General features: G+C 50.5%; 1 protein-coding gene across 1 annotated transcript; it reads left to right on the forward strand.

Moving 5' to 3' along the window:
* The first annotated feature begins 9,374 nt into the window (after positions 1 to 9,374).
* TMEM86A (transmembrane protein 86A) lies at positions 9,375 to 13,906 on the forward strand. Its single transcript, XM_061203134.1, has 4 exons — positions 9,375 to 9,543; positions 11,666 to 11,930; positions 12,317 to 12,795; positions 12,907 to 13,906. The coding sequence occupies exons 1-3, from the start codon at positions 9,523 to 9,525 to the stop codon at positions 12,751 to 12,753; spliced, it is 723 nt and encodes a 240-aa protein (XP_061059117.1). The 5' UTR covers positions 9,375 to 9,522; the 3' UTR covers positions 12,754 to 12,795; positions 12,907 to 13,906.
* Positions 13,907 to 14,763: the final 857 nt, after the last annotated feature.

The raw sequence follows: 14,763 nt of genomic DNA on the forward strand, positions 1-14,763 counted from the left end.
GAATGACACAGCAGGACTTCCCTGGTGGTCCAGTGGTAAAGAATCCACCTTACAATTCAGGGGACGCGGGTTCGATCCCTGGTCAGGGAAATAAGATCCCACACGCCGCAGGGCAACTAAGCCCGAGAGCCGCAACTACTGAGTTTGCACGCCTCAACTAGGGAGCCTGCGTGCTGCAAACTACAGGGCCCATGCACCCTGGAACCTGCGTGCCACAACTACACAGCCCACGCACCCTGGAGCCTGCGCGCCACAACTAGAGAAGAGAAAACCCACACACCACAACTAGAGAGCAGCCTGCGCGCCACAACGAAGAGCCCGCGTGCCGCAACGAAAAATCCCACATGCCTCAACGAAGATCCTGTGTGCCACAACTAAGACCCGATGCAGCCAAAAATAAATTAAATAAATAAATAAATAAATAAATAATAAATCTTAAAAAAAAAAAAAAGAATGACATAGCCATGGGACATGACAAAAACTGGTTAGAACCAACTGGGTCCAAGATGGCAGAAGATTAGACTTCTAGTAGACCTTGAGCCTCATTATACACTCACTGTAATACATCAGCATGCTAAATGACACACCCATAGACCATGACAGTTCTGAGGCTAACCACAAAAGGCCAAAAAGTGGGCAGTGGCCCAATTCCAGGAAATCCCCACCCCTTCCTGGAAATAATTGGAATAATCTTCCTACTCATTAGCCTTTGAAATTACCCAGCCCATAAAAACTAACCACACCATATTTTATGGCTCTCACCTTCTGAGATGGCCCACACTCTGTCTGTGGCGTGTGTTTCTCTCTAAATAAATCCACTTCTCACCTATCACTTTGTCTCTCACTGAATTCTTTCTGCGAGGAGACATCAAGAACCTCAGATTCACCGGGAACACCCTTACTTGGTGGTCCATCCCAGGAACTCGCCCGAGGCCTGGCACATGACCATCCTCTCATGCCCCATTTTCCTGCAGCCTTTTTACAAAGGATATTAATAAATCTACTTCTTACCTTTCACTTTGCTTCTCGCTGAATTCCTTCTGCACCGAGACATAAAGAACCTGAGCATCATTAAGTCCTGAGACCAGGTGTGCGGTTTTAGCTGGGAGATTGTGGGTTTGAGTCCCCTCCTAAGCCAGAGATTGTGGGTTCAAGTCCCATCTGAGGTGTGCGGTTTCACAATCACTTGCCCAAGAGAAGTTGGTGGTTCTGGGACTCTAAGCAAGAACTGCTGGCTTCCAAAGCTGTTTCTGAAACCAAGCCGGACCACATGGGGTCCTCCTGGGCACAAAAGCCTTTCCGGGTCCACCTCCTAGACCTTCCCTGAGTTCCAAAGTGCAGATTCAAACAGCTACTAATCAGGGAAATAGGGAATGCAGAAACAAAGGAGGAACAATCAAGAAACTATAGCACAGGATCAAAACAGGATCCGGGTTCCTCCTCAAGGGATGTACATAACAATATCTTCTCCAGGAGCTAAGGCCCCCACCCAGGTGGAGGATGGCAACTTCAGGCTGAGCACAAGATTCCTGGAGCATCACCCTGTTACCCCACCAACAACCAATCAGAAGAAAGTCACACACCCTACAGCCCTCACTCCAAATTTTGCCTATAAAAACTTCTCCCTGAGGGACTTCCCTGGTGGCCCAGTGGTTGGGACTCCACGCTTCCAATGCAGCAGGCACAGGTTCGATCCCTGGTTGGGGAACTAAGATCCCACATGCCACGTGGCACAGACAAAAACTAAAAAACAAAAAACAAACAAAAAGCTTCTGCCTGAAAACCACTGGGAAGTTCAGGGTTTTTGAGCACAAGTCACCCGTTCTCCTTGCTTGGTCCTGCAATAAACCTTTCTCTGCTCCAAACTCCGATGTTTTGGTTTGCTTGGACTCACTGTGTGTCAGGCACACAAACTTGTATTCAGTAACATTTACTTCACACAATAAAAAATAGGCAACTCGGGAGGGAGGGAGATGCAAGAGGGAAGACATATGGGGACATATGTATATGTATAATTGATTCACTTTGTTATAAAGCAGAAACTAACACACCATTGTAAAGCAATTATACTCCAATGAAGATGTTAAAAAAAAAATAAACAACTCTAGCTTGATGTCTAATATATATATGTGTGTGTGTGTGTATATATATATATATATATATTTTTAATTAGACTAGTTCTGGAAATCCGCAAATGTGGTTACTGCTGATTTAAATGCAATCCCCCTTCTATCTCCTGAGCCTGTTTCCTTGGCTCTCGCTGCAGCAAGTGGAGATGGCTTGTAACACTTCCCTGTACCACAGTGATTTAGGACACTTGTTGCAGAGTGGGGTGTGTGTGTGTGTGTGTGTGTGTGTGTGTGTGTGTGTGTGTGTGTGTGTAGGGATGGGGGAACTGCTCAGCATCTCCACTTGACTGCTGCCTTCCCCTCCTCTGACCCCCACCTCTGAGCCTGGCCAGGGCAGGAGCCGGGAGAGGAGTATGGTCACAATTCCAACTGTTTTAATTTGCAGCTTAAATCTTATTGTAATACAAAGCAGAAATAGAGACACAGACATGGATACCAAGGGGGAAGGGGGGGGTGGGATGAATTGGGAGATTGGGATTGACATACATACGCAATTGATACTATGTATAAAATAGATAACTAATGAGAATCTACTGTATAGCACAGGGAACTCTACTCAATGCTTTGTGGTGACCTAAATGGGAAGGAAATCCAAAAAAGAGGGGATACATGTATACATATAGCTGATTCACCTTGCTGTACAGTAGGAACTAACACAACATTGTAAAGCAACTATACTCCAATAAAAATTTTTTTAAAAAACCCTATTGTAATACATGTATATAACACGTTCCCAAAGGCCACTCTTCTCTGGATGGGAGCCAGGAAGCGGAGCCAGAATAGGAAAGTGTTTGGAGAGGGCTGAGGTAACACAAATAACTCTCCCGACCTCTGCACGGGGTGCTGCAGCCTCACTGGCTTTGCTCCACTTCCCTTCCAGTTAGGAGGAAGCTTTTGGAAGGTCCAGCCAGGACAGGGCAGGCCCAGCCAGCCCTCGATGTCCCTGCCCAATTTTCTGGTCTTGGAGATCTGAGGACAGAGGGGTGGGGTGGAGGTGGGAAGCTGAGGCTGTGGTCATTGTTTCAGCCTCTCCTGCTGGACCATGAGCTCCACAAGGACAGGGAAGGTCTGTTTTGTTCATGTCTGTGGCTCAGATCCAGCCTGGCCTACTGTAAGTGGTTAATAAATACCAGTTACATGAATGAATGATTATATTTGAATGAGGTAACTAGAGGAAGGGTCTGGTCAGGGGAGTTTATCTGTCTGGGAAGATGGGGTCTTTGACAGGAAGAAATACGAGGATCTGCTCTGGCCTGTTATCTTAAGACTGGTCCTTAAGGAGCTGATATTGAGGAGAGAATTACTCATTCAGGGTCCTGGGGCTTGATGGGTGGGATCTTCTAGGTGTTTTTATATTTGTTCATTTCTCAAAAACCATCCTCCTGCTCAACCCCCAGACTCTTCTCTTTTATTGTTTCTACTTCCTCATACTAACTTCCCAACACTGAGGAAGGAGCCACCCAAATGCACAACCCAGAGAGCTCAGGGTCTGGGTGGAGGGGGGGAGGGGGGAGACTGAGGTTGTTGGCGAGACAGCTGAACTTGGATGACCCCAATACAAGGACTAACTAAAACACTTGGACTTCACAAAGTTTGGAAGTCTAGAATCTTGGGTATTGGAAGTCATCTAATCCCATACACCCCACCAAAATTATGAATCCCTCCTGAGGCATCCCTGTTATTGAACCCCATTACGAGACCCTTGATTTGGCAGTATTACAGTTAGAGAAATCCACTTATGTCTAAGGTCTGATGATGCCCCTGTCAATAAACAAAGGAAAGGAAAGAGGAGTAAGAACCCATGTGTATCGGTCCCAAGCCCAGAAGCCAAACAAAGAGCCCAGAATGTCCTTAGGGACACTGACCCACAAATTATCTCAAGAAAGCATTAAAATTTAGCCCTAATGGAGGGTCTGGAGAGTTTTGCTAAAATCTTTGTCCTTTTCCTAAAGGCTCCAGGAGCAGACCCTGCATCACAGGCTACATCAGCTATTCTAGGGCTCACCTGCCTGGCCCAGGAGGGGTCCAGCAGGACAGAGGCATTCTGGAACCAATGTCTTCAGAAGATGGATTACACTGGGATTTGGTACCCCTAAGTGGACTCCTGTAAGCAGAGAGAGCAGGAGAGACCTGCAGGAATGCCCTGGGCTGCGGTTGGGAGAATGGAGCCTCAAAGCAGACCATAAGCTGTTGGAGCACACGGTCAGGAGTGAAGATGTGTCATTGTCCTGTGCCCTCAAAGCTTCTGACCTACTACAATAAGGAAGCAGAACCACCATCTGTCACCTGTTCTGGAAGGAGGGAGTCAAATCACAAATACCATAGATCATTTGTGTAAACATATGCTTTTCTGGGTGTGTCTGTCTCTTCCCCTGTGAGTGAACTGGAGGTGTCAGAAATATCCTTGACATATCTGTTTACCTGTTTACCTGTTTCCCAGCTCTCCTTCTTTACCCTTAAATGTCATGACCCCCAGGGCTTGGTCTGGTGCCTCTCCTCTACTCTCTCAAGACCTCCCTGGTTAACTGCATCCATATAGCCTTCAGAATGGCTATGGCTTCCAAATCTATACCCTCTCTTCACCTGGGTCCTGAGCTCCAGATGTGTATCCAGCTCCTCCCAAACGCCTCCACTTGGCACACACATTCCGCTCACTTCTAACAACTCACCAATTCACTCCCCCTGCATTGCTATGAGAACATCTAAACTTGTCACACCCTCCTTAATATTTATTCACCATTGTCTGATTTTCCTCCCCAGATCTCCAAGTGGGGCAGGGGTGGGATGGGGTGGGGTGGCCCTGAGAGTTGGTTAGAAGTGTTCTGGGGATCTGGAACAGACAAGTAGAAATTAGCTGAGATTCAGCAGCAGGTCAGGAATCAGGTAAACAAGGGATTACAATGCCAAGTGGGGCAAACCAAGTGAGCAGAATATATCCCAGGGCAAAACCACAGCGGTCAGAGATGGAGGAGGCTACTGGTGAGAAAAAGCCCCACAGAGGAAGCAAGGCAAGCCCAGAATGATGGTTGGTCATCATTTCTGTGTATCCTGCATGTGTCTGGTGTGTGAGAACTGAAAAAAATCAGAGAAACTGATTTCTTTTTTTTTTTTTAAGGAACAGAAGGCAACTGGCTTCCAGTCATCTACTATGTCAAGTCCAAACTCCCTAGCAGAACATTCAGATCCTTTCTGACCTGGCACATTCTTACTTTTCCAGGTTCACGTTTTTCACCCCCCAGCTCACTCCAGTACTACAGGCATTTCTCTGTATTCAGTGTGTCTCTTGTGCTTCTATATACATACGCAATTCCCTCCTTCCTATGTTGACTGAAAAAAAATGCACGACGTGAGAGTTGTGAGTTAAGTTATATGTGGGGAAAATGAGGACTATAGCCTGGGAGACAGCGTCTCAGATAGCTCTGAGGAACTGCTCTGAAGATATTGGGGGGGGGATCAGTATTATACATGATTTTAGTGAAGGGACATACGTGCAATCAAGCACACATTTGGGCAGAGGGTTTCTGCGAGTCACGAGAAAGTTGTTGCTAGTCACAAGGAGCAGATGTCTCTGTTAATGATTTTAGTGCTTTTCTAGATATGCGGGATGCAAGAAATTGGGCTCATAAAATCTTCTCCTGAAAATATCTAACTATCCGAAGGCCTGTTCTGCCAGTTTTTCCCAGAGCACAGAGGGCCTCATTCCTGATCTCCACCCTGAACTCCTTTCACGGTGTGTTGAAAGTCAGTGGCTGCAGTGGCTAGTGACTTTGTAGAGGCAGAAGGCAAGTGACAATTTTTAGTTGGCACCTAGAACATCATTTCCATTAGTGTCTACTCAGTGAAGACAAACTCATCTTTGTAGATTTAGCCCCAGCTTTCTCAGCTCCTCCAGGCACGCTGAATGATTCTGACATCTTTTTGATGTCACAGGAGACATACCTTCATGCCTCAATTATTTCAATTGCCACACTCCATAATTATTGTTTACTTGCCTGCCTGAACTGAACTCCGTGAGGACAGAACCTACATATATTTTTTTCTTTTGCCGTGCCACGTGGCCTGTGGGATCTTAGTTCCCTGATCAGGGATTGAACCTGGGCCACAGCAGTGAGAGTGAGGAGTCCTAACCACTGGACTGACAGGGAATTCCCAGAACCTATATCTTACTGAAGTTTTTAAACCCCAGCATCTAACATAGTGGCTAGGACATACTTGGTGCACAATAAACATTTGTTGGATCAATGAATGAATGGATGAATGGGCTCATGCTCTCATAGGGGAGACAAACAAACAAAGAGAAAATTATAAAGCTGTGTGAAATAGGTAGTTTTGGGTATAGAGAGGAAGGGATGCCTAATTTCAGGCAGCCCTGCCCCATTTTCTGCCTCCTATAATATGCAATCAACATAAAAACACTACAGAGCAAATACAATTTTAGTTTTGAAACAACCAAGGAATCTTATTCATAGGAATTAAATTAGATAAGCTCTTTCTTTTGGTGAAGGGGGCAGTGCCTCTGCTTTGTTGATGACTGTATCAGTCAGGTTGCTATCACACTCAAGGACATAACTTATGAGATGGCAGAGATGTGGGCAGGGTTAAGGAAACTAGTCAGGGCTGAAGAGCCACAACTAGCCACAAACTAGTCAGGGCTGAAGACTAGCAACAGCAGGAAGCTGTTGCCAACCCTAGGCCTGAGGTCCAGGGTGGGAGCCTGGAGCTGTAGCCATGGAGGAGCACAGCCACTATGGGAAACTCAGTCTCAGCCAGCAGGCTCATAGTGGGGGTGGGTAGAGGGTGAGGACCTCAAGCACGTTCTCCTCCAACTGCAGATCAGCCTCTGCCTCTCATTAACTGAACTCAATCAGAAGCCAGAGAACAAGTGAACCCTACTGACACAGTTCATAGAGGTCAGCTTCCAGGGGCAGGGCGGAGAAGGGCCAAGAATGGATCTGGGTGGTAGGAGGGCAAAGAGAATAACCAGCATGGAGGGGAGATGCTTCTGCTTTGTGGGTGACCTATGTGTATGATTCTTGCCTACTGAGTAATCAAACATTGACACAGCCCTGTGGATTACAATTCTAGGTCTCATGTTTTATCTATTTAGGTATTGGTGTATTCAAGCTTATTACAATCTGTGCCACTTAATTAGTAGGTCTGAGGTGGGACAAGGGTGTCTATGTTTTTAAAAAGCTTCCCAAGTAATTTTGATAGGCCCCACTTGTTGAGAGCCACGGTTATAGTCTCACCCTCTCATTTTTATGGATAGGAAACTAACATCCAGAGAAATGAAAAATGCCCTGACTTGGCCACTCTCTGAGAAGTATCCCTTAGGTGACATTAAAGGGTTTGGCTGGAAAACTGACACATTTGCACATATCTTCTGGCCCAATTCCTCCATTTTACTGATGAAAAAACTGAGGCTCCGAAAATGGAGTCATTTGCGCAGTTATATAACTAGTAAGTCACAGAGGAGGGAGGACTAGTACTAAGTACAGTATTTTAACTTTTAATCCAGTGTTCTTTCCAGGCAGCACACTTTGTAGGAGTGTGTGTGTGTGAGACAAAGCCCTTGGGGCAGCAATTCTAGTCTCCCATTCTGGTAAGGTGAATCTCCCCACAGTAGAACACGCATAGTTCCTTGGCCACTGGGACTCTGTGTAGGAAGAGCCTGGAGGGGATGAGGGAAGGCTGGGGGTGAGCCTCAGTCCCAAGCCTTGGCTCTCACCCTTATTGCTCCTGGCTCTGAATCTCTGTTTTTCAATTCTGTCACTAGAAGAGGGCTGCTCCCTCCTCTGAGAGGGTGTCAAGTGGACAACACAGGCTTTAGGGAAAGCAGGCAGAGTCCAAAAGAAAAAAGAAGAGGCCCACTGTGGGAGGGGCTCACAGGGGATCTCAGTCTGTGGGCTTCTCCCCAGCCAGCACAAGGGGGGGTCCAGCACTAGGGCCTCAGTGTCATCATGATGCTAAAATTCCTTTATGGCTGCTAATTAGAGCTAAGTAGGGCTGGTTACTCCACTCCAATTCCCAAAGCCTGACACACAGCTACTTCCCTCCTATGGCAGCTCAAAGACCACTGGTCCATACTTTAAGATGTATCTGAAATCTCCATCTCCAGGAAGACCCCTAGACTTAAATTTCCTGAAAGCAGCAGCCCTTGCCCTTCTCAATCCTACACATGTTGGGCTTGGGAGGAACCTTGGAGAACATCCACTCATCTTATATATGAAGAAATCAAGGCCAGAGAGGGGAAGCATGGAAGTGGCAAACCTGGGACTAAGTCCCAGTCTATTTGACTGCCTACCATTTCTCTCATGTAATTCCCATGATTCTGAACATGCTTGGTTCCAAATGTGCCTGTGTACTTTTAGTCTGTGTGACATCAACATTAATCTGCTTAAGTTGCATTTTTGGTGGAGTTAGTTCACACTCCTTTGGGTCCCTAAGTATGCTCAGGTCTGCCTGTCTATCATTCCTGGTGTGTTCTTGTGTGTGTTACAGTTGTCTCTGAGTTGTGAGAAGTGTGTGCCTAAGGGCAATTGAGTAACTGGGTTTATCATGGGTCTATAGGATGCTGCATGCCTATATATGTGTCTCTTTTTACCTTGAAGGATGTGTGTCCATCTGCGGTTGTCCGTTTTGTGTCCGTGTACTTGTTTGATGCCTAAGAGTAATTGTGATCCTGTGTGTGTTTGTGCATATGTATGGGTCTATGGGCTGCTACATGTCTCTTTTCATGTTGAAAGTTGTACGTCTGCTGACTATCGTGGGTCCATTTGGATGTGGGTTTGTACACAGTGAAGGCTGTGGGTCTAATTGTAACTGTGTCCGTGTGGAATGCATGTTTAAAGGCTGAAGGGAATCTGTCTTTGCCTTTTATCCCCGGGTTATGAGAAAAATGTGTGTAGCCGTGTGACCAGAGCAAGAATGTGTTTGTCTCTCGGCCAATCTCCGTCCTCACCCAGGGCCTGGGGTCACGGTTACTTTCCAGGATGCCTTGGCACTGATTCCCAGACGGGCGGGACCTGCAGGGCCCCGCCTCCAGCCACCAGGGATAGGCAAGCCTCTCTACCCTGGGCAGTAGCGGCCGGGTGTGTGGGTGTGAGGGTGTGGGAGTGTGGGTGGGTGGTGGGCGGGGTCTAGCCCGCATCACCAGCCACCCTCACTCCTCCCGCCCCCCCCCCCCCGCCCCAGCCGACTCCAGCCTGCTCATTGGCCGTGTCTGCAGTGACGTCGTGGGGATCGCAGACAGAACCCTCAGCGCCCGGCGCGCGGGAGGTATTGTCCGTCACTCGGGCTTTGTTACGTCGTCGCCTCCTCACCTGGCTGCAGGCGCGTCCTGGCAGCTGCAGCCCGGAGCCGGGTGCCAGCTGCTGCGGCCGCCGCCTCCGCCATGGTGTCCCCGGTCACTGTGGTGAGTGTGTGAGCGAGCGAGCCAGTGTCCGGCGCGGCCAGAGCCCACCGACCTGGGGACTGGGCTGCGGGAGACCAAGCAGCCGGGGGCCGAGGAAGGGCAGGGATCCCGCGGCGGCCGCGTCCCCAGGCGGGAGTCGGCGCTGTCACGGTCCGCTGCATCCCAAACCTCTGCGCCCCTCCTCCGCGCGCCCGCCGCCGGTCGGAGGGAGGGAGGAAAACAGTGGGCACGTGACTCGGAAGCGTGACTTTGTTGATCGCTGTGTGTCTGGCGCGGGTCGGCTGGATCGCTGCCTGGGAGAGGAAGGGGACGGCAGCGGGCCGCAGGCTTCTGCGTGGGCAGACCACAGCGAGGCGTGGGAGAGGGCGGGGGAGAGCAGGAGGGTGACTGGGACCTCCTGGGAATCCTGTTCCAAATTTGTATCCTCCCTTTCCTCATCTTATAGAGAAGTCTGGGGCGGTGCAGGGCACGCCTCTGAGTCTTAACAGCCTTGATAACGCGCTGGAGGAAAAGAGGTCGTTCTCTATTGACACCCCTTGTTCAGACTTTCTCACCTGAACCTTTGTCTCTCCCCCGCCCCCCTCCTCCTCCTAGTGCTGGGTTCTCTATGACTATCAAAACCTCCCCAGCTGCTACTGCTGTTTCTCCTTCTAGGAAATATGGGGCTGGGGGAGGGGAGGGGTGTGGAGTAGATGCTTCCAAGGGCTGGCAGGTGGAGGCTGGGGAGATCGGGGGACTGTGAGGATAAGCTGTCTCCTCCTCTGCCCATGTCCCTGCCCTGACCAGCCTGCATGGGGGAATCTCCATAGGAAGGCACTTAGTCATCTCTTCTCACTGCTCTCACCCCTGGCAGAGCCAGGGCAGGCTTAGACCCTGGACCCACCATCTGCCTCTTCCCAGCCTCCTTCATCACAGCCTGTTCAGTCCCAGGTAACCAGGGACTGGAGGTCTGAGAGTCGGAGTGTGTACCCAGAGCCCTGTGCTGGGCGGCTCACCCAGCCAGAGGCCTATCACTTTGGGCAGAGCATGAGTATACCGGAAGCCTCAGCTGCTCTGAATCACTCTCAGAGCCCCAGTACCAGAGGCCCAAGAAAAGGAGCTTCAGGGGATCACAGATTCAGAATATCTGCAGCAGCCCCCTGGTGCCTGCATGGCCTTGGACACAACCTTTCTTTAGCTGCCCTCCCCCCTAATCCGGCTGAGACCAAGTCAGCTGCTCTAACTTCCCCCTCTCAGTTCCTCATCTCCTCCCAGCCTGACTGCTGGCTTCTGATCAAAAGCTGGGAAGAGAACCTCTCCCTCCCCTTCCTGCCTCTCTTTCTGATGTGCCTTGAGTTGCTGTTTTCTCTGGGAAAAGCTGACTGACACCCCTCTCCAACCCCCCCAATTCCTGAGATTGCTGGTATTTCAGGGACAGTTTTCTTGCTCCTAACTCATGGGTCCATTTATCTAGGCAGCATCCCTGTCTCCTCTCCTTGCCCTTGATGGTACCTTGAGGCTGGGGCAGCTGGAGTGGAGGCTGAGTTTGCAGACTGGCCAGAGAGAGAGCCTGTGGGGGCTGAGATGGTTGACAGTGCCCACCCTCACACATTCCTGGCTCTCACCTGGTGTCGCTGGGCCTGTGTCCTGGCCCTACTGCTGAGGATCACGAGTTGGCCAGTTGTGGCGTCTCTGTGATTTCCTGCTGACTCCACTCTATTCCAGACAGCTGGGGGCTGATGCTGGCAGAGAGAGGCTAAAGGGGCTTTGGGGAAGGAGAGGGAGGGGGCAGGAAGGGAGAAGCATTGGGCTGCAGGACGGGACACTATTGCAAAGTCTGTTTTCTGCGCAGTGAGTGACTATTCTGGTCCTGCCCCAGGGCCAAGAATGGATACAACTAGCAGGGACAGTGGAGCCCTTTCTCTTCCTAATCAGTTAAGCCTCAGGGTAATGATGGGTTTGTTCAGACTCTGCTGGCTGCTTGGGGCAGGCCAAACTGGGTTTCTGTGTGTCAATCCTCTCTGCTTGGGAGGTGGACCTGTCTTTGGGGTGGATGCCTGGGCTGAGGGTGCTGGCTCTGAGCCCCGCTTTGGGCTTCTGAGCTCCCACGCTCTGAGTGCTGCCCTTGTCCTATGTCCTCCAGGTTAAGAGTGAGGGACCCAAGCTGGTGCCCTTCTTCAAAGCCACTTGTGTGTATTTTGTGCTCTGGCTGCCCTCGTCCAGCCCGTCGTGGGTCAGCGCCCTCATCAAGTGTCTGCCCATCTTCTGCCTCTGGCTCTTCCTTCTGGCCCACGGCCTAGGATTCCTGCTGGCCCACTCCAGTGCCACCCGCATCTTTGTGGGGCTCGTCTTCTCTGCTCTAGGTGATGCCTTCCTCATCTGGCAGGACCAGGGCTACTTTGTGCACGGTCAGTCATCACAGTAACTACCTGGGAGGAATCCTGGGGTTGGGGGCTAGAGGACCCTGGGGGGCCAAGGATTTGGGAAAGAGAGGTTTTTTTGTTTTTGTTTTTGTTTTTAACAAGAATATGGGGAATTTGAGGGGTTCTGTGGCCAAAGACTGTTGGGGCCCCTGTTGGAGGATGACCCTGCCGGTGATATGGTGATCAGTTCTGGAGTGCCACAGGAGAGTTGGGGAGGGTATCTTTGCCTTCATGGATTTCTTCCCACCCCTGTTACTCTCAAAAGAAAGCTCCTGGGTTATCCCAAGCACTCTACTCCTACCCCCACCTCCTGTTACTCATTATTCACCTGAGCTTGCCTTCAACATCCCATCATCCCCTCTCACTTTTAGGTCTGCTGATGTTTGCTGTGACCCACATGTGCTATGCCTCGGCCTTTGGCATGCGGCCATTGGCTCTTCGGACAGGTCTGGTGATGGCAGTACTGTCGGGCCTGTGCTATGCCCTCCTCTACCCATGCCTCACAGGTGCCTTCACCTACCTGGTGGGGGTCTATATGGCCCTTATCAGCTTCATGGGCTGGCGGGCTGTGGCAGGGCTACAGCTGGTTGGGACTGCCTGGCGCTGGACTGAGCTGGCGGCGGGCAGTGGTGCATTGCTGTTTATTGTCTCAGACCTGACCATCGCCCTCAACAAGTTCTGCTTTCCTGTGCCCTACTCGCGGGCCCTCATCATGTCCACCTACTACGCCGCCCAGATGCTCATCGCCCTGTCAGCTGTCGAGAGCCGGGAGCCAGTGGAAGACTACAGACCGAGCAAGGCCAAATGAGGGGCCAGGTTCTGGTCACCCCTCTCTTCTCCTGGCGCTGGGGTCCAGAACCTGGGAACTTCCAAGAGCTGGATCAGGATGGCTGCAGTACCAGCCTGGGGCAGCAGGTACCACCTGTGAAATGCACAAGTTTGAGGGGATAAACAGCAAAAGGATCTTTCTAGCAAAGCTAGTGGTCCAGGACAATGCTGAGAACTAAAAAGAGCCAGCTTGATGCTCCTTGCTGGAGCCAGAAGAAGATATCTCCCCACCTCTACCCCATCCAGACTGTCAGAGCCCCTCCGGAGGGCCATGGTGCTCATCCTCTTAACCTCCCCTACTTCTACTAGATGGAAGAGTCTCACTCACCCACTTCCAGTCTTCTGATTTGCACAGAGTTGAGGGAGGAGGGGAAGAGTCTGTGCTGAGATGACCCACGTCCAGGGCTTGAAGCCTCCTTTCACAGGCCCCTAGTTGGGAAGATTGGATGGGGTGGAGTCTCCCTTTCCCACATCTATCCTTGTTACTTGAACAATCTTAATCTCTAAGTGTTGGGTGGGAAGGTGAAGGGGTGTCTATCCAGGTAGGCAAGATTGGGGACTACTTTGGCCTGGGAGTTTGGGGTACCAAGGATTCAAGTTGGTCCCATCTCTCAAAGGCCATCCCAGAACTCAGGCCCCACACCACCACCCTCAGACCCTATCCCCAGGGCTAGGGTGAACCACGCCAAAGGAAGGGGCCAGCCTGTGTGTGCGTCTGTATGTGAGTCTTGCGTGTGTAGTCTGTCTCCCAGCCTATCTATGTCTTACTCTGCCAGCTGTCTCTGACCTGCTGTGTGTCAAAGTCTTTTAGGGAGAGGGCCTCAGGGAGCTGCTGAGGGGTTGCTGAGCTTGGCTCAGAGAGCTGGGACGCCCCCCACATACACACCCACTCTCAGGTCTTTCCTCCTTGCCCCTCCTGCACTGGGAGTGAGAGAAGGGGGCTCCCGTGACACTCTAGGGTCATAAGACCCGAGGCACATTCAATGCAAGGGGAGCAAGGATGGGACAACTCCATCCAATTGCTCGTGTGAAAAAAAATAAAAAATACCCAAGGGCCATTGGCTGCTCTGCTTGTCTGCCTGTGTGGCACGTGCCTGTCTTGGAGAGGTGGGGGTGTGGGGCATGGCGCCAGGGGCCCTGGATGTCCTCACAGCCTGGGTCACAGTCCTGGCCGGTGCATCTTGGCGCCAGGCTGGCTCCCTGGCTCTGTTGACACTGTGCTGGTTGGAGCTTGTCTCCCTTCCTGGTCACGTGTGTGAGTGAGGATGTAGATCAAGAGGATGGGGGATGGGTAGTATTTTCCACCATCCAAACTTGTCCTTGATGCACTCCCCTGTGCACAGGTGCCCAGCATCTTTGGTGACTCCTAGTTACCCAGTGTCCTCTGCTGCTACCCAACTCCTCCCCTCCCCACCCCAGACCTGCCAGCTGCTCCAAAATGATCCAGATTCCCTTCAAGCATCTCCTTTCTTCCTGGACTCTGGGCTCAGTTGAACAGCTGGGAGGAATGAGATTAGATTGTCTGGTTCATACTTTAGATGTGAAGCCCTGGCAGAATAACGTGTCACCCCACTCCAGGGGCATTTGCATCTTAATGGGCAGCGCCCTGACCCAGAAGTAAAAAGGGAAGCCTTGGGTGGTGGTGAATACGCCATCATTAGAGGGGTTGTACGGTTGTGGGGATGTGATAAAGAGACTCAAGCCCCATATGGGTGTTGAATGAATCAGTGATTTTCAAACTAGGGTTTTTACAGAGATCCCTGCTAGTGGGAGCTAGCAAAAGAATAAAGTAGAGGAGGGAGGCTCAAAGACCCCCTATCCTTGTTTCAAGTCCAGTAGCTTCTTAAGATTTTTTTTTTTTTTTTAAGGAAGGGTTTTCTGCTGCAAAACATAAGTTTGAAAACTGGCGAGCAGGATGACCAATCCCTTCTAGCTTTCAGATGCTCTAATTCTCAAATAGTGGAAACCCCAGACGCTAAAGAGGCAAGGT

This window comes from Eubalaena glacialis, chromosome 10 (assembly GCF_028564815.1).
Source record: "Eubalaena glacialis isolate mEubGla1 chromosome 10, mEubGla1.1.hap2.+ XY, whole genome shotgun sequence".
Lineage (NCBI taxonomy): Eukaryota > Metazoa > Chordata > Mammalia > Artiodactyla > Balaenidae > Eubalaena > Eubalaena glacialis.

What these genes read in the sequence shown, in the direction of transcription:
- TMEM86A (XM_061203134.1), top strand. Translation starts at nt 9,523, where the DNA reads ATGGTGTCCCCGGTCACTGTG. An exon ending in TGGTGTCCCCGGTCACTGTG is followed by an intron (nt 9,544 to 11,665) that starts GTGAGTGTGTGA and finishes TATGTCCTCCAG; the next exon opens with GTTAAGAGTGAGGGACCCAA. An exon ending in CCAGGGCTACTTTGTGCACG is followed by an intron (nt 11,931 to 12,316) that starts GTCAGTCATCAC and finishes TCTCACTTTTAG; the next exon opens with GTCTGCTGATGTTTGCTGTG.